General features: G+C 34.4%; 1 protein-coding gene across 2 annotated transcripts in view; it reads left to right on the top strand.

Moving 5' to 3' along the window:
* LOC118199694 (hemicentin-1-like) overlaps positions 1 to 26,892 on the top strand; it is a 517,385-nt gene that overhangs the window by 465,373 nt on the left and 25,120 nt on the right. For both annotated transcript variants that reach the window (XM_085818892.1, XM_085818893.1), the window contains exons 3-5: positions 2,667 to 2,877; positions 8,353 to 8,649; positions 12,622 to 12,793. In XM_085818892.1, coding sequence (XP_085675018.1) covers positions 2,667 to 2,877; positions 8,353 to 8,649; positions 12,622 to 12,752 — 639 coding nt within the window. In that variant the 3' untranslated portion in view covers positions 12,753 to 12,793. The remainder of the gene's footprint in view (positions 1 to 2,666; positions 2,878 to 8,352; positions 8,650 to 12,621; positions 12,794 to 26,892) is intronic.

The raw sequence follows: 26,892 nt of genomic DNA, 5'->3' as shown, positions 1-26,892 counted from the left end.
ATTAATGAAAGGTATTTAATTTTTTCTTCGTTTTGTGCTTAAATAATTGAATGCTTGTTTGATCTGAAATGGCACACTGAGTGGTTTTAATTAACTTCGAAAGATTTAACAAACACTTTTTGCATGCGAATGTGTTTTTGTTTGACCTCTTAGTTTTTCCCGTTTTTTCCTAAAATTTAAGCCTTAAGTGTTTTATTTTAATGATAAATGCAAGAAAACAGAAAAAAAAAAAAAAAAGAAAAAAAAAAAAAAAGAAAAAAGAAAAAAAATAGTGATTAAATTAAGCACACATTTAGAATTTTTAAAGTTGCAAGTTTTATGTTAATTTTACAAATACTTACTGATATAAAATTTGCAAAGCAAGGAAGATTTGTTGGAATTGAATGAAATTTCATATTTGTGAGCGAAACGTTGTTTAAGTGAATAATTAAAAAATCTGATCTGTACACCACATGACTTCCTTGTACGGAATATTAAATTATACGCATTTTTTCTTGCATTTTATTTAAACTTATTAGATTGAATTAAACGTACTTCGCCGACAGCGCATAAACCACAATAGAATAAATGCATTCTTTAAAATTCACTTTGTTTACCATAGCGACACTCTGGAGCTAGGTTTACTTAACAGTATTATATTTCGTTCATATTATAACTCAGAATGCACAAAATTTATATCATTTAAAGAATTATCTAATCGTTGCCACATGTTCTATTCAAATACTATAATAAAGCTAGAACAATCTATTAAAGAAATTAAGCAAACAAAACAAAACAGAAACAGTTTTTCACAGACGATTGAGTATTTCTCATTCAATTAATTCAGTTTTCACTTCGCGACAAGGCAAAAATACATAAAAACTCAAAATATCTGTATTAAAAATTACGAAGTAAATCTTAAACGCTTATTTCCTCGAAAAAATTCGAGAAAGGATTAAGCATGATTTAAATAATAAATGCAGGCGTTATCTTTGTTGTTGCGAAGCTAAGTTTCTCTAGATTGGCAACAAATCCGCAACTCAGCTGTTTCAAAAGTAAACAAGAGCAATGGCCGCCATCAAATTAGGCTTAGCGGCACTTAAACAATTCTAAAATTGTTGATAATTCTAAAAATATTGCATACAGGTTTACTAAAGGCATAAAACCCTTAACCGGAAGATAAAAACAACATAATTCAATCATTTTTAAAGCAAAAAATGTACAATTTACAAACATATAAGAGTAAAGAAACTGAGATCACTGAGCCGAGTAACAGAGTGGATATATTTATAATTATATTTATATACGCTTGGCGCGGCCGATTGAAACCAAAATACGAGGTGCACATCTACATGTTATAGTAGTCTTATATACAAAATTTCAACGTTCTGAGGCTACTCGTTTTTGAGTTATGCGAGATAACGTACGTACACACGTTCGTAGAGACGCCACGAAAAATTCTCTTCAGAATTCATTTTAAAGCAGTTTTTTTTTTTTTTTTTTTTTTTTTGGAGGAAAAGAGTCTTTTATTCTGTCCTTACGTACAGATATGACGGAAAAACATCGTTAAATTGCATTCGAAAGCGGTCAAAGTGGATATTTTCGTTGAAATATGCTGCCTGAAGCTTTTCGCGATTACAATACTTCCTTTTTACTTCGTACAAGGAAGTAAAAATCAAAGATAAAGAAAATTAATTACAAAAGAAAGGAAGTTTTGTATCATGTTGGCTCACCTCTAGCATTATTACACGATGCGATAGGGGCGAACTTCGAGACATGCAGTTTCGTATGGTATCCTGCGTAATCGCTTTCCACATTTATTTTAAGCGCCGTTCGGTCAAATTCTTAGGCTGCCCAACCAAAGAGCCAACTTCCCGTTCCGGGTTGTCCGAGACATGAACAGTTTCTGAGAAAATTGGGGATCGAGTAGGTAGCGAAATGGTGGTAACAAATTCTTTGATGACAATGTGGCAATGTTTTTGTGACATTCTTGTTGTGTGTTGCAGACTATAATCCTGTTAAAAAATGCCCATTGTTATGAGTGACAATACAAGCAGATAATATCATACCTATTTTATTTAAATGGCTCTATTGATGCTTTAAGTCAAATCGTGAACAAAACAAGCCAAAGAACCTTTTGATACAATAGAGAGATAGAAAGGTTTGATTTTTCTATAAGAATGCTGTATTTGATGCATGATATTTAGATTTATAATATTTTTTTTCAATTTTTGTTGTAATTGATAACAAAGTTATGGTTTTGCGAATAATTTTTGTTGTGACTGCATCCGTATTCGTAAGAGTTTTCAAAATTTAATTCCATATCTAATGAAAAATTTTAACTCTTTGTCGATTTTTAATGCTATGCGATTGAAACAATTAACAATTTTCTCTGGAAGTGACTGTCTTTTCTGATATATCATTATTAGGTTGGTTATTTTAGCGTATGCACCACATCTTTAAAATAGCCGATATATTTAATTTGGAATGTTGTTGTTTTACTTTTTAATGATTATATTCAAATAACATTCATATTATAACTTATTCGTTTATGTATTTTTTTTCTAAATTTTAAAGCAAACTCATATATTTTTGTCAGCTAATGAATTTTACTTTTGATTTAAGTTAAGTATGTAACACATAATAAATTTGTCAAAATATGTCCTTTGATTATTCCCCTACAATAGGTTTCCTGGATAAGACTTAGGGATTTTCATTTGCTTACTGTGGGGCTGTATACATATACAAGTGATACGAGATTCCAAACGATATACAATGAATACTCTACTGACTGGACTTTACAAATAAAATTTCCTCAGCTCTCTGATGAAGGCCTTTATGAATGCCAAGTGAGCTCAGATCCCCCTGCTAGTCATTATGTCTACCTCAAAGTTCTCGGTAAGTGTTCGCTAATGTTTAAATTCATCTTATATCTATTATAAAGACATTTCAATTGAAGAAGCAAAAATAGATCTGTTGTTTGAAAATTGTTCACATCTGCATTTAAAACTGAGTAAATTAATTATGAGCCTATTATTCATATCTTCATTTAAATATAATATTTGTACAGGTATATTATTCAGATTTTGTTTATTTAAATTTATAGTGCATTAATATTGTGGTATTCTTATTATCTTACAGTTCTTAGAAATATTTTATCATAGTATTTAGTCCTGATTTAAAATTTTATTTTGAATTATCGAGTCTTTTTCTTTCGCTGCCAGTTTTTCATGTGAGAATGCACTAGAAAATTTAAGAATTAAAAATTTTTAGTTTTTTTATTTGGATTAAGTTTTAATCCTTAAAAATGTTCACAGAGAATTTAAGAATTAAAAAATATTAGGTTTTTTTTTTTTTTTTTAAATTTGGATTTGGATTAAGTTTTAATCCTTAAAAAATGTTCACAGAGAAAGTTTTAAATTTAGAAATAGAAAAGCATAAAAAATCGGCTTAATATTATTAGCTTTTAGAAAGCAAATGGAACAGTCTTAAAATATAAAAATATAAGACTTTGTTAATTGAATTAAGCTTATATCCGGTAAGAATAAGAATACATATATAAAAAGTAATTATGTTTCTTAAAAATTTATGCATGTCTTTCACGAAAGAAACGGAATGAATTGACATAAAAAATAATAATTTTTCACTGAATAATAATAATAATAATAATAATAATAGCCCTTCATTTAAAGAGGTAAATTCTAATTCCCTTAACATACGTTCTTTTTTTTTTTTTTTTTTTTTTTTTTCTTTTGTTCCGTCTTTTCTTCTCTAGAAAAATATACTATATTTAAAAATGCAATGAATAATTTAATGAAGAGTTTTCTTAATTTTTATGAGCGTATGTTATTATAAATCCTTTTATTTCTATATATTTTTAAATTATTAGTTTTAAGGAATTATATTTTTCCTTTACATAAAATTAATAAGCTTAATATAAATTCAAACGAATAAGAGATTTTATATTTATTGAACATTTTGTTCAATAAATAAAAAATCTTTCTTTTAAGTTATGGTAAAAAATTTCCTTTTAAGTATGGTTTTAGTACATTTTGTAACTTAGATATTGGCTGGATTGAATCTAAAAAACTGAAATAAAATAATTTTGATACCTGTAAAGCAAAAGGATTTCCTTTAAAGAAAGTTGTAAGTAAGTGAAACTGAAAAACACGAAAAAACGATAGAAAATGATGGACAAGCTTATATATTTGTCATTTTACTAGAAGAAAGAAACATTTTTATTCTTAAACCAATCTTTTCCCATGCATTACAGAACTTAATTTACGACTGCCAGGACTAAAATTAGATATCTCTGAACCAAATGAAGAAATATGCATGGAAATTAACTGTGAGATGATATACTTGCAGCATCATAAATGTATTAAAATGGTTCCACTCATTCAATCTTTATATCTATACTTATCATGAAAAGTAATCGTTTTATACCTTATTAAAATAATATCTTGACATGACTTTAAATTTTTTTTTCTTGCGTACTGAATTTATATAATGTTATACTTCGAAATTCAATGAGCTTAAAGTAGCGTTAAATAGAGAAGTAATATTGTATCGTCAGCTGAAGAAAATTATATGAAGCTCATGTCTATGAATTAATGTGCTAAAAATACTAGAGGGATGATATAATATATATATCCGTTACACCGTCAATATGCACACTAAAAACCATATATGTGTAAGATAAAGATTATGTAAAAGATAAATTACAATTTAAGTTAGCAATAGCCCCTTAATACTTAATTTAGCATTTCCTCTCTATTTAAAAATAGTAACCTTATATGCATTGCGTCATTTCAAGACTAATCCGCGTTGTATGACTCCTGCATAACGCTGGGGAGGTAAAGTAAAAAAAATAGCCAATAATAATTTTACAACAGTATTATTTATCCAATCAAAATGCATTGAGAAACAAAACTCAGTCAAAATGCAGATTTCATCCTGAACACAGCACACTTGCTTTCTACACTTTGTTTAGCTGGACTGTTGCTCTTTTCTCGCTGTAAAGCTATCAAAAAATAAACGTTTGGAAAAATAGGCACGAATAGTTAGCCAAGTTGTTAGTGGCCGCAACATATGCTTACTGAAATAAAAATGAAGATATAATATGTCTAGGCTGCCTGCTTCCTAATCATTATGCATTAGACTAGATTAGACCATCAGATGAGCGGCTGCACCGCCTTTCAAGACATTCAGCTTTTATGCTCAACTGATAGAATCATCTACCAACTTTTATGTCCAGCCTCGGGAGTGGCTCGGCGATCAGCGGCGTTTATTAAACAAATATAGTATACATAATTTATGTTGTGTAGAGAATTTGTGTGATAGCGTTATAAAAACTAGGTGAATGATTTTCTGATTTATGGAAATCTTAATTTTATTTGATTCTGAATTATTTATTTTAATGCTTTAATTTTGGGGAAAAACAGATGCTTCTGGGAATATTATTTAGTTTAAAAGAATATTATTTATTTTTCTTTTATTTTCAATTTTTGTACAAGCTTTGATTCATTGTGAAAAGAAGCAGGGGAGGCAATTTTTGCTAAGTCATGATTTCGCGCGCTTTGTCCTTTAGAATGTTCTAGAAAGAATTTAAGAATTTCATTGTGCGGTTGACCTTAGGACAGGAAGTATGTGACAGAAGGGTATTAAGGCGGATCGTGGCGGACACTATCCGGCCGTCGCTTTGCTGTCAAAAAGGAAAAAAAAAATGATCCAGTGAATTTCCAAAATTATTGGCCAAGTTTCACCCCGGCCAACGTGAGATTTTATACTCGACATCCTGACTGCGATCTTGAAGATTCTGCTCGGGTGCTGGTTCGAGGGCTTGTTTTTCTGCAAGGCTGTGCGAGCGGATTGTGTTGCCGAAAAAGGAATGGAGTCAGGGTTATTAGGAATTGCGGCTAGTGGCACCGAAAAGCGTGAGACTCCTTAGACGCCTGTGTTCCCTTTACGGAATGAATTTTTTAGGAATTATGGTGGAATTATAACCCTTTGAATTTTCTCCCAGAATGCAAGGCAAGCCCAATACTTTTCCGGGTGCGTTTCAAGTCGTCATAATCACAGATAAATGCTTTATCAATTTTCCTTAGAACTTTTGGAAATTGGAACTTTACCTAAAATTGAATCTTAAATTCAGTCTACTGAAACTGAATTGCTTCCTTTTTCCCCTTCTTAAGAAGGTCTTTATATGAATAAGAATGTAATAATTTAAGTTGTATGTGCAATCTTCCTTAGAACAGATGGGAATTGCAAATAATATGTTTTCCTTAACCTCTTAGAAATTATAGATCGGGTACCCGTTAAATTAAAAGAGTCATTTAATAGATTTGCAAATCATGAATTTAAATGTAACAAAAAGTAAATGACAAATTGAAGAATTCCCCTGTGTCTAAAATAAGTAAATTAAAAGGTAACACAAATAAGAAATTATCTGATTCAGAAGTCAAACAACAAAAATCAGCGTTAATTCACAAAATTTTCACAGTGAAAATTTTGTGAATTAACGCTGATTTTTGTTGTTTGACTTCTGAATCAGTATTTATTCGGCGTGTTATTGTGTCTTAAGAAATTATCTGTTATGTGTTTTTACATGTTGTTTATTCGATCCTCTCACGGCGGGTCCCGGATGCATTTTCACAACGCAATGCATTAAAAATTCACTTATACGATCACTAAAGGTTTGGTAATTAGCAAACTCTTAAGAGTTTAGTTTCTCAGTTGCTTTTTTAGTTAGTTGCGGTTTCACCTGTCTGTTTCTGCATTAGTTTCCTCCCTAAGAGGAAGTAGTAACACTGCATTGGTGCCCATGATTTTTACGGCAAAGTATAGAAACAGAACATTGGTGCAGTACCTATTTAACATTTACATATTGATAAATACAATAATAGTGCCGATGTTACAATAGTAATTCAAATTGACTTCAAAATATTGATTATGATTAATATTCAAGTAAAGATTTTACAGGACAGTGAACTCTTCCAGGTACTGTTGGAAAAAATTGCCACAGTTTTGCAGTATTTTTACAGAAAGATGAACTTGAAGATTTTTAATTTTCAATAGAATTTTCAAATTGAATTTATTGTTAAAAATCATATCTACAACATTTTTTTGTTTTAAAAAATCTTTTATATCAAATTGTATGATTTTCCCCCCTCAATTGTATTTTCAATTGTTTCGCTAATTCTGTAATGCTTTTTTCTAAATAGACTTTTATGTCGCCAAACCTTTTCCTCTTTGACGGGGGGCATATGTAAGATAAAAGATACGTGAATCAAAATTATAATTTAAACTAACGTAAACTCTTTAATTCTTCTTCTCTCTTTTAAAAATCGTAGTAACTTCTCTTTATTGCGTCATTTCTAGATCATTCCATTTTGCATGGCCTGCGCAGCGCTGATGACGTAATAATTGGGAATCGAAACTTTTAACTCAAACCAAAACCTTTCCCTTCGTGTGCTTTCATAGTGGATAACTACCCACTTAAGCTTCTCTATCTATAATGCAAGGACGTAATTCCTCTGTATTTTCTTAGTATCGCAAAAGCATCAAAAATGTAAATGTTCTGTGAATATTCACGACTAGAATGCCAAGTTATTACGGCCACAAATGACAGTTAAAACTGCCTCGACTGCCAAGTTTCGTAGATATTACGAACTCAATGTATTAGCTTACAACGCAATCAGAATTCTTCCTCTTCAATATGAATCGACGATCTATCCTATCGGGGTAGGTATTACGCATCAACAGTGCTCCGGCTTGTCCTTACTATTATTTCATATATATATATATATATAAATTGAAAAAATTGTGCAAATTAAGCTTACAAAATAATATCCTGCACAACTGCTGCTAAGATTATTTAATGTATTTATTTACCATTATAAATTAAAACAATACAGGCAAATTATAATATAAAGATGAAAAAAAATTAATTTTAAAAGTTAGTTAAATCTATTATATTAACTTTGATCGAATTGGTCAACTTTATGTCACATTTCACCTTTTTTTTTTTTTTTTTTTTTAAATTTAAAATAGTAAATAATTACTTTTCTGTATATGTATCTACTGTTATTTGACTCGTTATCTCATCTTTAATGCACCGATATCTTATATTTACGTTTGGCTGATTATATGAAATCAAAATGTTTAAATCTTTGAGTATAACTTGCATGTTTGTCTATCGCAGTTTCATAAATCTCTATCCCAATACATGCAAGGGGTTTAAAAAAATGGAGCTGATGTAGTTTCTTTAGTTTAATGTTACTATTTTCAACTTAGCGCTATCTCTTGTGTATACTGTTAAATTAGACACTTCACAGATACAATGAATTAATAAATATAAATCTTTTTATGTAGTGCCCAAAACGAAAATTGTGGGTGGTGAAAACTTTTATGTGAGTGTAGGGAGCGATGCGAATATCACATGTGTTATAACCGATTGTCCAGAACCTCCAGCTTACGTCTTCTGGTACCACAATGGAGTAATGATCAATTATGATACCAAACGTGGAGATATTACAGTACAGAAAGCTGGAAACGACACAGTCATCAGCAGGTTGAAAATCAAGAATGCACAACCTTCTGACTCGGGCAATTATTCTTGCAGTCCTTCCAATGCTGATTCCGCCAGTATATTTGTCCATGTCTTGAGAGGTAAGTCCAAATATATTTCTCTTCTTCAATTAAAAAATAGTCACATATTCTACTTCTATCTTTGTTACAAACAACTTATTTATATAGTTATGAGATGTAATAAGAGTAATCTTCTTAATTTTATTATTATTTAATATAAACCAATACTTAGAAATCCTTAAAAATGTTCTTTCCTTCTGCTTTGCAATTAACTAACGTACACCTTGCACAAAAAAGGGGGGGACTTCTACATTTCCTATTCTACTGGGTCGATTGGCGAAATTTAATTTGCGTTTTTGATGTCCCGAAAGAGCGATTTAGGATATATATTAGATTTATATACGGCATTGTTCTAACATAAGTATTTTGATCCCAAATCCGACTTTTTCTAAAATAACATGCATATTTTTTTCCATAATTCGATTCTACGGCTCAAATTATGCCAAAATGCGTAGTTTTGTAAAAATCGCACAAGTAGTTTTTAAAAAGTAGCTCTAAAAATTTTAGCTCCTCAACTTGGTATATATTTATTAATATCTCCTTTTTATTACACTTACTGGATTTCCTTCTTTCATAGTTCAAAATTTAGTTTCAATCCAAATAAAATTTGGAGATATTTCCTGATTTATTCTTTAAATTAAGTAGATGTTTAAATTAAGTAGATTAAAGTAGATGTATTTCTAGGCATACTTACAAAAAATTACAGTTATTTATTGAAAATTTCTCAAGATATAAGCAAACTTAATATATGGGCGCGTTTTGAAAGCTGGCATATTTGTTATAAGCGATAATAAAGCCAAATATGGTTTACGCACTTTGTTAAAATTATTTGAAAAAATAAAAGATACACATTTTTCCGTTCATACACAACGGAAGGGAAAGGGAAATAGGTTACCATAAATTAAAAATTTCGCCAAGTGAATTATACTTATCGCACACTGAAAAATATGCGCCAAGTTAAATTTTTAGAAAGAATTCGATTTTTGTGTTAAAATACCTATGTTAGAAAAATACTACATATAAATCTAATACAAATCCTAAATCACGCTTTCGAGACCAGAGAAACGCAAGTTAAATTTCATGCATCGACCCAGTAGAACGAGAGATACAAAACTGTCCCCGACCCCCATTTTTTTTTTTTTTTCCTTTGGTGCAAGGTATACATGCATACCTTATATTTTTCGTTAGGCTGTAAATTTGATCAATTATTTTATGCCCTTTAATGAATTTTCAGATTTCCCCTTGCTATTTTCGCAGTGTTAGTGGTTATCATGCTTAATTCGATTTGAAAAATAGGTTGTTCAAATCTCGGCGAGGGCTTAATTGATTTCTCCAGTTTTCTGGCTACGGGAAAAATTTATATTGTTTTTATAGTACCGCCCGAACTAAAATGTATGTAAACACGTCTAGTGAGTGTCGCCACCTGGATTTGGCTAGTTGTACCTTGTAGTTTGCCCCACTCTCCATTTAACTGAAGGATCAAATGGGAAATTATTGCATTTGCGCCTGAGGTTTTTCGTTCTGTATGTGGTTAGTACATCCAACTACTATTGGAAGATTTATGATTTAAATCCTGACGAGTTCACTATGCCTTCGAAAAATCTAAGTAAAATAATAAAGAAATAAGAATAATTAATCAAATGTCGTAAAAGTTTCATTTACAACGTTTAGTTTACAACATTATATTACAGAACACATTTAGTAGCTCTCTTAATATTATCTTTACGGGACGACTTTAATATATTTAGTTCAATCTTGCTTTTAATATGTACAGTTTCAGCTGATTACTCTGTATACGCGTGCTTGCTCTTATTAAACTTTGGGTCTTTTTCCTGTACGCGTCTACTTTGACAACACGATTTGTATTCTAGGCATTTTATTCAGTCCTTTGTTTTAGGAATCATTTAAGCCTAACGCTGCTTGTTTGCTGCTTACATTTTGGAATGGAAAACAGTAGGAAAAGTTCGAGCAAGAAATCTTTGTAACATTATTTATAGTCGTCTTCACTTTAATAAGGAAACTAAGAGATTTCTGCATTCTAAATTACTATTTTTCCTATAATTGAACATTACCTATGTTTACTTCTTACCTGGAAAGCTACTTTCGAAAATATAGAGCGTGAACTGTAAAATCCGAAACACGCGCTATGCCACAAGATGTCAGTTAAAAAATATATTATAACGAATACAATCTGTATTTCTACTTTACAGGAAAAAAAGTTAATGTGAAGTTTTATAATTTCGAACTTAATATTTAAGAAGATTTTGCTCCTTATTTTGATTTCTCAATCAATACAGAACTTTTAAAGTTGTTATTGTATTGGTGACATTATCTAACCGATTTTTTTATTTCAAGATCGTTTAAGAATGCTGTTATCCAGTTTTAGTCACAAGCTCTAAGCTTAAAGCATGATTTATTATTATGCTATGATTTTCTCTTTTACCATTCATATCTACAGCGTTTTGTTAGTTTTAAACTTTTGCCCCGCAACTAAACTTGCAAAGTTAAGGATAAAAATCCGAAGCATTTAGAAAACTTTTTAAAACTGCATGTTTAAAACTGTATTGTGAAAGAATTCCCATAACTTGATACTATCATGTAGTTCAAAGCTTTAAAAAAACCAAAAAAAAAAAAAGTAAACTAATAGCTGAGTGGATACAGCCTGATATTTCATTTCGAGTTCTTAGTCCTAATAATTCAACAGGCAGACTATATTTAATAGTTCTCAAGTGCATTATGATTAAAACCCCTTCGAGCCGGGTAGCGAAAACGCGCGCTTATCGCGGAGGCCGGCATTGTCTTCCGCTAGCGTCTCTCCAGGGCCGGGGGCTTTTTTGCTACTAAGCCTAAATCCATGAAATTTCCGAAGTATCAACGCATTGTTTAATAATGCTCTATAGAGTATTTAAACGGCTTATGCTTTATAGATATTTTTATATACATACTTTAATTACCTTATTTCTTGTTTAAATGCATATTTTACACATTTTATTTTAATTACTCACCATTTTATGGCTTTTAACATTATAATCTGAAAACTAAATATATTACTTAAAATTCTCTTTTCGTATGAAAAATTTTAAAACAGGGATCTACACACAGTCCTACGTTACATTCCTTGAACTCGTAATAACTCATTTGCCGTTTTGGAGGATTTTTCCGGGAATGTGAACAAACGAAGCATCGTCGTCTCATTTTCTTATCAGTCTCTTCTGAACAAAGTTTTGGAAAATGTGTTTCAGTTAATCTTTCAGAATCAATATCAGAATATCAGAATTTCAGAATCAATATCTGAAATATTTTGCATCATTTCTGCTATTTCATGCTCTGTTAAACATTTTCGACGCTTCGACATTGAAACGGTAAAAACAGAAAGAATTCACGTCTAACAAGATCTAATTATTTTCTAAAAACTGAACTGTAAACGGAAATACTCAACGCTTTAGCGCATATAAAACTTCTACTTACAATAAACAACTACCACGTGCGAATAAAGTGCGATTTAAAGAGACGTCATAAATCACGCCATTCGGAAACATTTAGTTCCCCGTTTGTTTATATAATCGTATGTGTTATATAATCGTTTGTTTATATAATCGTACGTGTATGTGAGTCATGCTTCTCTCATTTCAAGTAAAAGGTCTAATGCACATGTATCTGAAACCATATAGACATACAGTGCCATCTTGTGGCAGAAATTATAGTTTGAAAAATGTTCCAAGGTACTGGCACAAATACGTGACAGTCGGTAGATAATGCAACAATGCTCTGGCACGCCTGCGTGTCGGCCGGTAGATAAGTGTGTTCGTTGCTGGCACGTATAAGTGACAGTCGGCGCGAAGGGGTTATAAATCAGTTCGCCATAGATAATTAGTTCCCCATGAAGACCACACGGTTTTTCTTTACTACGAAAGCAGACGCCTTCGTCTGCTTTGTTATGATGCAAGCCAAACCAAACTAAAGTAATGAAAACTCAATTTATTCTTATTTCAGGAGAGAAACATGCCGCTGTTCAAAACGATGCAGCATCCACTTCTAGATCAACACGTTTTGTTTCTTCTGCGAACGTGTTGACTATGATTCAAGTTACCATTTTTATTGCAGCAACTCTCTGCGTTAGGTGACACACTACAGAGCTCAAGACTGCTACAGAGTTCTCTGTGAGGTAAGTTTCACATTTAGCGCTATTTTCTGTCATTAATAAAGCTTGTGTCGCCTTATCGATGGAGAAAAATTCAGTGGTATTGTTAGGGAATTAAATGCAAGGAAGGGGGTAATACTAACAATTTAAAATTCAAAAAACTTATTTTCCATTAACCGATTAACCGCCAAAACTAGAAGGAATGTTTCTTTTCTCATGAAAATAATAACAAATATTAAATTAAGTATTTATAACATAAATTTACATTGAAAATAAAACAAAATGCTCTAACCTGTGGAAAAAGCGAGTGTTGCGTTCGCGCAACGTCAGCGGAATAAGACTACGAATGTTTAGTGAGTAGGATTGTACTCGTGTGATGTTTCTTTTGAGCGGAGAGCAGGACTTTTTAGCTGTATAATGTTCTTTAAATCTGCAACTCACTTTACTTGTAATTAATTTAATATTAAAATATAGATTGTATTTCTTTTAAAAATACGGATTATTTCATTTGAAAGATTCAAGCATGAAAAGCTTGATTACGATCATGATGTAAAGCTACATTACATACTTTGCATCTATAAACAGTCTGGCTATGGTACTCTTTACAACAAAGTCTTTTGTTATAAACGGACTTTACGATAAAATGTCTACCATCTCCATGCAATGGTTTTTGAATGCTGAATTTACTAGGTCTTCCTGTTGCTGATCTATTTCTGGCTAATTCTACACTCTCAATAGGAGTTTGCAAAAGAAATAATGCATTCTCGCGTCTGAAATCTAAAAGAGACTTTATATTTCCAGCAGTAAAAAGTGGTGATATTTAGTAAGTTTAGATACGGTCACACCTCATATAATTTATCAGTATTGCCAATTTGACTATTGCCAAATGCAAATTCTGCTTCATATTCCTGCACTGCAAACGTGATTATCTATTCTCGTACAACAGGAACAGAAATGTCCTTATCAAAAGACCAATACATTTTTTCTTGAGGTAAAGAATGATATAAGTAATAATATTCCAATAAATCGTCTCATATAGACTTCGGATGCAATAAATTCTGGGCTGCTTTTTTTTTTTTTTTTTTTTTTTTTTTTTTTTTTTTTTTTTTTTTTTTTTGTCTTTTATAATTTTTCTTCTTCTTTCTTCATGTTTCTCCTGAGACATAACTAACAGTTCCTTTTTTATCCACTTCAAAATTTCAGTCTTCTGCTTTTTAAACTTTTTAGTATGACTATGACTGCTTTTAGAAAGTTGAAACTTACTTCTTACGTGAATTTCAACTTCCCAACAGTATCATTTGGTAAAATATCATTATCATTATTTAAAACATTCCCATTCCTTTCTTCTTCGTCACTAGCCTCTGCAATTTCTGGGGAAACAACAACAATATCAGTTTCATTCTGGTCACTATTAACATTAGCATCATCTGTTTCTTCATCAAAAAATCTTTGAAGGGCTTTTTATAATGTAAGATACCTCGTTCTAGGCATTTTTAAACAACCAGAACATCGAAAGCAATGAGTCAAAAAGGAGATTGACTACCTGTTTCCTGCTGACGTTGCGTCAACGCAACACCTGTTTTCCCTTTCTTCCCAACACAATTATAAACATCTGACTGATGTAATGTTCTGATAAACGGTGACCTTAACTAAAAATAGATCACTCATAAAGACGGCGATTCTTTCGTTAAATATTTTCAGCAAAAATACCCTGGTCGAAAATTTTGCTTAAATTTTGCATAAAGTATGAGATTATTTATTATAAACAAAATGATTGTTGAAGGCAAATATTTTTTTACAGAAATAATCTTCATAATTTTCCCTACACAAAATCATCTGCTGGTATAAAATATCTTAGGTAGGTATATTAATATACGCATTTATTTTGATCGTTGCGTCAACGCGACACCAGCGGCTAATGGGTTAAGGTTAAAAATCTTGTGTATAATCTATTACTGAAAATGTTCGCGGAAAATTCATCTCACGTACATGAAATTTCCAACGACTGAAATTTTCTGTTCGAAGACATTGATATAACAGTTAATGAAGAACTATATTTAGTCATACCATCCAAAAAAGACACCATTTATGTTTTTATACAAACGGAATTAAAACATTTCTCGACTATTTGGCAGTATTTCTCTTTTTGTATTTGTGTAAAATTGCATGCTTGGAATTTTGCCATCAGAAACGAAGCGCTATTACTACAACCACCTGATTTGCTAGATTACTCTCCTTCCGACATTTCTGTTCTCTGTTATCAAAGGGATTGCATGTGGTTAACGTTTACAGACAATTCAAGCTATCCAAAATCAGATAACGACAAGTCTATGATTGATACAAAAAGAATATGTACATTCCAATGAATATCACCTTGAAAGTGTTTAGGAAATAATGTTTCCCCGTTTCAAACAATTGAAGCATTTTCCAATAGCTTTTCGAAAGAATGGGAGTGTTCATTATAATCAACATGCTGGTTTAATAACGGACATCTGATAATAACTGTTTAATGGAAAATTCTTTTAAATCTCAAAATACACCGTTGAAGAGTCCATCAGATCGGAAATATTTATCCAATGCATTCTACAGGTACTTGATTAGATATTTATGGATTTGGATATCAAGGTAAAATATGAAATTCTTTCTCATGTTCCCTGAACCAGTTTTGAATAATTCAGGCAATATAACGAAATATTATTCTGCTGCAAGGGGAATACTTTTAGTACTAAATATTGGATTATATTCACCAACTTTTTGTTTTATTTTACAGCGACCGTTTTGAATTATAAGGCGGATTGCGGGGGTTGAAAGACTAAAATTTAAGGCGATTTGCGGGGGTTGAAAGTCGAAGACTAAAATTGAGTTTCGAATACCAAACAAGGGATTCGAAGGTGAATACCGTGATCGGTATTAAAAGTCGTTGCTGAATTTAGAAATTGTGCTTAATTGGTACACAGCTAATACGGGAGCACTAAAAATTGAATGGAAGCGATGAAAATTTGTATCTGAAAGTTGATGACAGAATCAGAGGGAGCAGGGGACGTTTTGATTCTCTCTTTTGGTTATAATTTCAGTTAAAGCTGGTGTGGAGCTTAGTCAGACATTTCTTGTGATCTCTATCAAAGTAAACATCACAATTTAATAAAATGTGTCTCACGATGCAATTTAGTGTCAATAAACGTAGATAACAACATTCTGGTAAACAATATTCACATATGCAGCCAATTACATGGCTCAACAAGAAATAACATTTATTGAACTAAATGGCAATCTTTGAATCTTTTGGTGGCCTCTATTGACTATTGTAAACTCACTGCTAATTCTTTCGATGGCGGGGAGAGTTTTCAGGGATATTTTGAGCTGCCTAGACTAAGCATCTTATTTTCAGCAGAGGTGACTGAAGACAGGGACACCTGTTGAGTAACACTGGTAAACTGGTCCGCCACTATCTGCAAAAATGGCATCTCCTTTGAGGCTGCGAGACGTCTAATCGGGAGTCATTTTGAATATTATTTGGTTATATTGTCAAACAAGGGCTGATGACTGAGTTACATTTGGCGATTGGGGGGACAGCTTCATGATACTAAAATGATATTTAAACAGAAAATGTACATATATATGTGTACCAACACTGACAAATACATAAAGCACATATAAACACATAAAACACATATAAACACATAAAGCACATATAAACACATAAAGCACATACAAACACATAAAGCACATTTAAGCGCATAAAACACATATAAAGGAATACAATTATTCAAAGAATTTTGTAAAGACAATTAAACATTCAAGTAATATTTCATTTTCGGAAGGAATACTATATAATGTGTATTTTGAATCAATATATAGACATCTCTTGATTTTTAAAATTTAATGTGCTGTCAGTTATACGGGTGCGGATTACCCGGTTTGCTGATTATCTAAGCGTGGCGATGCCCAAGCATGCACGCAATGGCATGTACGAGAATGTGTAAAAAACATATACCCGCAAGTCTGAGCATTCTCTAAAACCAGCTGAGTTGCGTCTTTAGGTTTAGTTTTAACGATTAGCTCATACAATTCGTTCTGCATGTACAGATTTATGTAATTGGGAAGACGTAGGAGCAATAACTGAAAACATTCATTGGGAAAAACATTAAGGAATAGTTCGTTGGTCATTCGACCAAACGGGCCTTCATTGCTTGAGTGATGTGGATAACGTTTCAAATATCATAACCAAAGATGTAGAGAATACCACTCGAAATAGTCCCGAGTTACATTAGTCTCGAGGCAGCAACGACATACGTTGGAACTCTGTTGGACTTCGTCAGTCAAGGAGAATTAGAATGCAATGATAAAATAGCACTTCGAAAAATGCGAATTCAACAAATATTTAAACGTTCTGAAAAGCAAAATAAAATTACTGATTTTTAAGAAACAAACAGGTACAGTATGCCTGAAAACTGATAATTTGAATTAACTATATTTTTTAATTATACATGACTTATTTCTCCGGATAATCGAATATACACTCTGTTTTGAATTTTGGCCTAAAAAATATGGGCCTGAATATAAGATTGGAAATCTATCTGCTTTTGCTATCTGCCTTTGGGAAAGATGTCTTCGTGGTATACTATGTAGGGAAACTAGCTCGTATTCATGCTACATATGAGGGGTAAACCACCTACATAGTATAAGCATACAATGTATTCGATATTTTAACCGGATGGCTACAATAACAACGATAGATGACGTACTCATTTCTTATGTGCCGCTGCTGATGACCGTGACGTCACAACATCTGCATCTCGAAATGCTATTTAGTCATTCTAAATAATTACATTGCTGCTTTTCTTAATTTTCAAGATTCCCACGGTATCATTCATGGTAGACAGATTCGGCTCTTGTGGGAACTAAATTCTTTTCACAGGACTAGTTTGCCGGTTCGTTCAGATTCGGCAGGTCTATCTCGGACTGTTTTGGGTCTCTACATCGCACTGTTAGATAGGATCCAGGATTATAATAATAATCATATATAGGCTTCTAGCCTGGATCAGAAGCTTCCCTGTCTTGGCGACATCTGTTAGTATAAATCAGATGTGCGACGCCGCGAGACTTCAGTGTCCGTCAAGACAGCAAATAACCTTGGTTGTCAAACGTCGGCCTAAGGCGGTAAAGTCACTGAACACTAATAGTTCGGTCCGAAGTTCGGACAGGCTTGCTGCATGGGCGTTTTCGTGGTTTTCCACATGTGCAAGTGTCACAAACAACGAGTCAGTTTCCCTTAAAAAGTCCTCCCCATCTTAACGCAAAGTAAACGTACGCTTTTCTTAATTTTGTACATGTTTGGATCTCTTTTCTATTGCGATTGTCCACTGGTCTTTAACATCACTAGGTTTGTTTTGCTTTGGTTTATTTAATTATGGCAAAACGCTCGAGGGATATCTGTTTAAGGGAACGGATGCCATCCTGGAGGGCATTCTAAGGGAAACTAGCTCGTATACACGTTACACGAATGGGGGAAAATCACGCAAATCCGATGCAGAAATACCATTCTCAGTAATTTGAACCCCGAACCGAACTACCAGTGTTCAGCGACTTTACCGCTCTGCCGCTGGAGGACATTCATTAGGTTAGATATTATCTTGTTCAATAAACGAAATAAGAATTTATGCAAAGAAGGGAACTTTTTGTTACTTCTTTAGAGACTAATCCTTTTGACATAATCTTAAATGCCTATTAATAATTTGAATTAAACATTTTTACATTAAATGAATTAAACATTTTTACCTCATTCCTAAGTGGCATGTAATGAAAATAAAACCTTTTTTTACAATGAACATTAATGTATTTTCAATTCCCTTCGATTTTGATTAGATATGCATGTTCTGTAATTAGCAGTTACTCCTTTGACCTATCACGCTGAACTCACGAGAAGCTACTTTCCCATTGTTGTTAATTGTGAAAATAGCGTATAGCTATATGTTTTCTGCTTCAAATATTTAAGCAGACATCGAACTGAATTCCTTACCTTCTAATAACATTTTCGTAAATTCTACTAAGCATAGTTAAATAAAAATTTGGTAGAAATCATACTAGAAATTATTCCATGAAAAATATAAATTTATCCTTGTTACTAAAATAATTATATCTTACTAATATAATAATTAACACAACTAATACAGAATGAAATTTTTGATTAACATGAAAGCCTTGCATTTGAAAGAGGCAGTTTTAGTTTATTCTGTTTGCTTTGCTTTTCCTGGCGCTCCTTACTCTTAAGCTTGCCAATAACTCTAATCGTTGATGGTTAGCCACTATTCTCATAGTTTCTCTACAAGATGTCCAAGTTTCTCTACAAGATGTTTTTTCATCACGGTTATTGATGATAGCTGATGATAAAATAGCTCATATTTTTCACCTTTGCTGTTTCTTATCATTCCTGTATGCTGAAAAAAGGGGGAAATATGTCATACTTTCATATTTGCTATAATCTTTCTACTGAATATTGATGCAGATGAGGTATTCATTTTCTTTGTGAGGATATTATCTAATCATATCACTGGTAGATCTTTTCAGGTAGCATATTTTTTCTAGATAAACTTAAAGTGTACTACACATTTATTCAAAGAACAGTAGTTTCTAGAATTCGGCGCATCACATAGGCAATAAAATACAGTTTGTTAAGCATCATTCATCTTTAAATTTACAAAGTATCTTCTCCCTCCTTCCAGCACGCCTTCGTGGTGTAACTGTAGTACGATTAGCGTGTATTCAAGAGGTGCCGGTTAGAGTCCCAGCGAGGGTACTGCTTATTTTTTACGTCTGATGCATCAAAAAGGTCTAATGACTCTAAGTGAAGCACGAACCGAAAAGGTGGTGCATGATGATGCTTCACCACCAGGATTTGGCGATTAGGTCCTCTAATACCCAGTCGCCCATTAAAAGGGGGGAGTATATAAGTATTTTCTCCCTCCTTCCAGTATGCCTTAGTGGTGTAATGGTAGCACACTCGAGGCATATTCGAGAGGTCCAGGTTCGAGTCCCGGTGAGGGCATTGCACAATTTTCACGTTCCTGCTTGAAAAAAATCACCTAATAACTTGATAAAGAACCTTGCAAAACTTGATAAAGAGGCACTTCTTATATAACTTACTTATATCCTTTAATAACGTTTATGAGACCTCAAATAATATATTTTACTATACTGATTTGAAAATTTTTGGTGTAATAGTATGTTATGAATTCTATATACAGTCCATTACGTTTAACTACTGATTTACCATTAAATAATTTATTTGCTACTCGCACTATATTTGTAATTTGATTGAATCAATTGAATCGCAGATCAGTCGAATATTTAGGGACCGCATCAGTGAATGCTATAGGTATAAACTATTACTCTTTATTAGTAAAAAAACTCAAGGCATTCAGCGTAATAATTAACACATAAAAGCAAAAATTTCATAGCTGACTGCAGTTTTGTTGATCTTATTTCAGCATAATCACAGCATTATTTTCACAATGGTGTATGCGATAATATTTAATAAGTGCTTAATATTTTTATATGCCTCTGACAAGAAGATGCGTTAATAACGAGACTGGTCTGCACAAAAACTTTGCAAGGATTTTAAAACTGTCCCAAGTGCGCTTCTAGCCTTAAAGCTGAAAATGATGAAGGCTTGAAAAATTTCTCACCCTCGATGTCAATTACGATAAGAACAGGTAGAAGTGGGTAGGGCACCAGATTCGCCTTTGCTCGTACAGGTATAGGCCCATCGCAGTAAATGTGCAGTTTCGAACCATTTTGGGGGGAAAACACTTCGTGGGCTATCCGACTTCCAACCCTTTTCTCTATGACCACCTCGAGAGGACTTTCGGCTGGCGGTATATTTTGAGTGCCTCTTTGCCGCACGGGTGCTATACGCTAAGCATCCATTGCTTCTCTATGATTGGAGCCAGGGCTCATCATTCAGCGGCACAAACCACTATATCGGCTGGAGCGCTTGTCAATGACGACAGGTGACAGGTGACGGAGGACGGGGACGCCTGGTGTTTAACGGAGGTAAACAGGCATATGTCCCACGCCCTCCCCTATATAGATACAAGAACTCCCTGAGGTCCCACAAGGGCGCACCAGGAGGTACTGAGCCTTCATGAAAAAGTTTACATGGCCATACAGGGGCTATTCCAGTTTGACATTGGTTCTGTACAGATTCTTATGTTAATGGTTGACCTGGGTGTTCATAGGCCATAATGCATACATGAAACATAACATTACATACATGATATATGACATGACATTAAACTTATACATAATACTTGCATGAATTAGTACATACATACTTTACACTTCACATGACATTAGACTACACATACATAATGCATGACATTAATCTACACTTATTAGAGATATAACCTGATTGTATACTACGTTAAGCTAATTGTATTGCGAACTTGCTAAGTTACTTTATAACTGAATTACTTATAGTTTACATTATTGCTATTACTTCTTAAATGACATTATGCTATATAACAAGATAGGCACATACTTTGCCTTATAATCATATATGCGTTACTTAAAATAATACACATGGGGCACGCGTTACACGCGCTAATGACTACATTACCGATTACGTTATGTTAAAAGTACACATAGTACGACGTATTACACTCATTGATTAAATTATTTACATTACACTATTACTTACATTACTTACATTACACAGTTACTTATACACTTACATATTTACAATTTTAGACATAATACCTGCTAAATTACAATAGAGACATAGAATTAAATTACTGCTAAATTACAATAGAGACATAGACGCTGTGTATGCTATTATTCCTATGTTGGTTGGCAGACATCCTGCCCTAGGGCGCTCAGCTGCTGTATAATTTTACATATATTTCTTATCGCAGGTGCGTGTTTGATGATGAACCTCTTGTAAGGTACTATATCCGTAGTGGGATATGGTAGGTGATGGCTCGTCGTGAGGCTACAGTTGAACACGTAGTGGTCGGGGGAGCCAATTTCCCCCCCCCCCACACACACGCTTCTGTCATGGAGATAGCACGCTTATAAAAGAAGGTGGGAAAAGGGCCATGCCCCGTGATATAGTTTACTAAAGGGGGTATGGCCTGTAAGCGTTTTTTATCTACTACAGGGTAGAATTCGAAAGTCCTTCTGCCGGTATCTCCATTCTCCCATTCGTGTTGCCATTGTTTATTCCCTATGTCTCTTAGTTGTCTTTTTAAAAATGACGGCGGGATTAGTGCTGAGACAGCCTGTGCATTATTGTTGATTGCTGCCTCATTGGCCAATTGATCTGCCATCTCATTGCCTGCGATCCCAGAGTGGCCTCTTACCCATTTTAGCTTGATGTTAGATTGCTGGTTGCTATGCAATGTCTGTTGGATTTGCAGGGTTATGGGAGATGTGTGATGATGATTCTTTAATGCCTGCAGCACTGACATGCTGTCTGTGCAGATTTCTGTTCGTGCAAGTTGTATGTCATGTGCGTACTGTATTGCCGCTTCAATTGCTATGGCCTCCGCCTGGAAGATACTATTGTGAGCTGCAAGATGGCCTTTCCATTGACTGTGAAGTGTACCATGCTCATAATAAGCATAAGCACAACCCACTCCGTTATCATGCTTGGAGCCATCTGTGTAGAATTGCGAGGCGACTGGTACATCCTCTATTCGCGGCGTAGATCTCTTTGCTATTTTGACGTGTATGCCCGAGTTTTTATGTGCTGGGTGCACGTGCTGTGTGCTGCCTGGTGTTTCGTACTGCAGCGTGCTGAAGACTGTGGTGCCGAGTGCAGCATTCTCCTTTAATCTTATTACCCGCTCATATATTGCTTCTAACTTGGCCCTGATGTGAAGGGGTGTGAGCCCGGTAAGCACAAGTGCTGCATTTGTCGCGGTTGTTCTATATGCCTTGCTAATGTTGAGAGCAAAAGGTTTTTGTATTGTTGACAGGGCTTTTATTTTACGGCTGCCCATTGGTAGTGCCCAGATAGCTGAGGCATAGAGTACAATCCTTTCTGCAACCGTCAAGTAGAGCAGTTTTTGAATGTTCTGCCCCCAGTTTTGTCCCCGAAACTGCCTGGCTTTCTTTGCAATGTTGGCTGTTCTGACTTTGACTTCTTGTAGATGTGGTAGCCAGGTCAAGCCTTGGTCCCACGTGACTCCAAGGTATTTCAACGTTTTGGTGATTTTCAAGTTTCTGCCCATTAGCTTAATACAAGGTCGTCTTGTGGGGTTTGTACCTGGACGCGGTATGACCATGGCCGTAGATTTCTGGGCTGAGATAACGAGTTTCAGCTTTTGGCACGTGTCATAGAATTTGGAGCAAGTGGCGGAGCCGTTCCTCTCCAATTCGTCTCGCGTACGGCCAGTAACTAGCAGTGCCGCATCATCGGCATACGCCCCTACTTTGGTGTGGTCAGGCCAATTGAGTTGCAGTAGCGCATTGAACGTAATTATCCAAAGCAGGGGCCCCGCGCAAGAGCCTTGTGGGCAGCCCTTCTCCTGCTTCTTTGTATAGACACCACTATTGTTTGCGATTATGAGACTTCTTGAGTCCAGATAATCGTTGAAGATTTTATATAGATTCCTGGGGTACTTTGCCTCCCTGAGGGCCTGCTTGATTGCAAGCCACCAGAGGGAGTCAAAGGCATTCTGAAGATCTAGTGATATAAATGCCGTGTGCCGGTCATTGGCTCTATTATCGTTAATGTGGCTTCTGATCTTATCTAGAGCGTGTACTGTAGAGAGGCCAGTTCTGAACCCATATTGGTTATTGCTAAGGAATTTGGTACGGTGAAGGTGGTACTTTAGCCTATTCACCAGAAGTTTCTCGTAAACCTTCCCCAGCGCAGACAATAAACATATCGGTCTGTAGGAGCTGGGGTCTTCTGGTGATTTATTCTTTTTAAGAAAGAATACGACTTGGCCCTTTTTGAAGGCCGATGGAAATATCTGCTGTCTTAGCAATTTATTAAAGAAGGCCTTGAAGTATGTTGGGCAGGCAGTGTATGCGACCCTGATGATTGCATAGTCCAGTCCGTCAGGGCCTGGCGCTTTCTTGAGCGGAAGATATTTGAAGACTTGCTTAATCTCCTCCGTTACCCCGGATGATATCCGAAAGGGATATCATCCGGGGTATCTGGGACGTTTTGACAGTCTCTTGTTAGTCTTTGTTGTGGCGTGTCATCCTCTGGGTTATCTTCCCTGAAGGCTGCATTCAGATATGTGGTAGCAGTATCTTCTGCTATGTTGCCGGTGGAGGGTGGATTTGTGGTCTCGGCGTACAGATGATCCGGCTTGAAGACTTTGGAGGTTGCTAGTTTGTGCAGTATTCCATATGGATTTGAGTGCTCCGTACAGAACTTCCGCCAGCTGGCGATCTTCGCCTTTAGGAGGTTAATCTTGTACGCTGCTCTTTCCTTTCTGAATGCTGCGAGGATTGTAATCTTTGCTTCCTCGTCTGTCGTAGAGCGTAGTCGACGTCTTAACGCCCTGCACTTCTGCCGTTGTTGGCGCAGTTCTTTCGTCCACCACGCAATACCCTGTAGTCGTTTTGCAGTCCTGGTGGGCAGGTATTGATCACATATGCATCGGATGGTGTCTAGAAGTTGTTCTGTATGGTCATTAAGGTCATTCTGATTATTGCATAAATCCAACGCTTGCTCCTTTTGTTGAAGCGCCTGCGAAAAGGCCCTTGTGAGTGCCTGTATTCTATTCTTTGGTAACTTAAATCTCCTGAGTATGCTAATGCTCGTATCACCTTCTATATATCGGTAAATATATCGGTGGTCCGAACAACTTTCGTCTTCGGCCACCTGCCAGTCATGGACATTGTTGGCGATGTCCTGGGTAGTGATAGTGATGTCAATGACGACAGGAAGGTAACCACAAGAAACAACAGTACTTTTCAGAATATTAAAAATTCATCTGCCAAAATGGCTGAAGTAGAGAATAAGTGATATGCACAAATAATAAAAGTTCTAAATGTCCTTCTATAAATGCTAATGCTGGATAGTTCTAAAATCATTTATTAGCAGAGCACAGAACATAACGTTGTAGAGACATTAGAATTTTTGATGAAGGAGACGTAAAAATATGCATTGCCTTCAGAGAGACTCGAACCCTAGACCTCTCGAATACGCGTCGAGTATGCTTCCAATTACACCACGAAGGCATTCGGAAAGAAGAGAAAAAATACGTTAGAGAGCTGCAACCTCAGAATAATAGTGAAATACATGAAATACATACACAATACATAAAAAATGGCCAAACCTTATGATGTTTTTAAAAAATGAATGCAAGAAGAAAGAAGAAGAAAACGAATGCTTATTCAAAATATTTTCACTGTAGTTTTCCCTTCTACGAAAATTCCTGATGGATTTTCAAAATAAAATTTTCGAACCTATCTGACGGTTTTCGAAAAAGCATGCTGCATTTATTATGTTATGTTATATTCTCATCAACTACAGCAGAGTTTCGTGACGAGAGAAATCTTTGCAATTACTCTAATCATCAAATATGCTGCCAGGGAGGAAATATGTAGCAGTTTAATGGGAATTAACCATATTTTTAATTTACAACTCCTATCTTCTACTGCAAAATGAATTAACCAGATGTATTAGGGTGTTTACATACCCCGTTTAATTTTCTTCAGCTTTTGGCCTGCAGGTCACCAACAAGTTTGATTGCAAGAGTCGTTTTCAATACATTTAGCTTGAAATGGGCATACACATACTTGCTCTCCAAAATATTGTAGATTGTCCTGTAGAGTGCTATTTCTGATATTTTTCATAACATGCGCTTCTGATACAATAGGTTCAAAAGTCATAGGATTTTCTGCACAGGAGACATAAGAAATGCGCAACGCCGTCGCCGGAATTCGAACCACCGCCTATCGGATACACACCGAGTATGCAACACGTAGCTTTGATTTCTCTAGACATTTCAGCTGCATTTGACTCTGTTGATTGGTCTTCCTTGTTGCATGGTTTAATTGATTTAAAAATACCTAGAAACTTGCTTTATTTATTTAAAAGTTATTTTTGTAATAGGAAAATTGTTTTTAATTGTTTTGAGGATAAGAGTAAAGACTTAGTAATGAATATTTATAAAGGATGCCCTCAGGGCTCCTGCAGTGCTCCCCTGCACTGGAACATTATTGTGGATAACTTGCTGAAGCAGAAGTTTCCTCAAAATGTGGAATTAATTGCATATGCTGATGATATTATGATTCTTATGAAACACGATTCTCTTGAAAAAATGGAAAATATTATTTGATGAAACTGCTGTAATACTAAGTGATTGGCAAAAGAAAGAAAAATTGCAATTTAATATTGAAAAAACATGTGCATTGTATTTTCCCAGAGGAGGTGAAAAGACAAGACCACCAAATTTGAAATATCAAGGCAAAAGAATCAAATTTGTAGATAATATGAAATATCTTGGCGTTATCATTGAGAACAAATTAAATTTTATAGAACATTTTAAGTTGGTACAAAGACGAACTGATCTGATTTTATTAAATTATAGAAGAACCTTTTCAGCTGAGATTTTAGCCTTGAAATCCTCCACTCTGAAGAAGATTTACTTAAATGTAGTGCTTCCAATCATCATGTATGGAATTTTATTAAATTATAGAAGAACCTTTTCAGCTGAGATTTTAGCCTTGAAATCCTCCACTCTGAAGAAGATTTACTTAAATGTAGTGCTTCCAATCATCATGTATGGAATTGGAGCCTGGGGATCCAGGGCAGGGGAACTGGTTAGATTACGGATGAAGTTAGACAGTATTCAGAGAGCTTGGGGAGTGCCTACCGAGGCCGTCTTTGTGTTGGCTGGGCTGCCTCCTCTCTCAATTTTATACGAATTTTTTATGAGAAATTTTTATTTAGAACTGGACGAATGGAAATGAAAATGTATGAAGATTATTTAATTACAAAGAATGTTTTTGAAAAATTTAATATTCATTTAATACATCCTTCCAATAGAATTGGTTTTGTTTTTGATAAATGTAATCCAACTGTTGATGTGTTTGATATTTATACAGATGGTTCTGGGGTCGGAGGGAGCGTAGGAGCTGCTTTTGTTGTTTTTTAC

Source organism: Stegodyphus dumicola, chromosome 6 (genome assembly GCF_044657685.1).
Source record: "Stegodyphus dumicola isolate Sdum_Otavi_A_Nest chromosome 6, ASM4465768v1".
In the NCBI taxonomy this organism is placed as follows: Eukaryota; Metazoa; Arthropoda; class Arachnida; order Araneae; family Eresidae; genus Stegodyphus; species Stegodyphus dumicola.
Note: the sequence above shows the minus strand (reverse complement) of the source record. Positions and strands in the feature narration are given on the sequence as shown.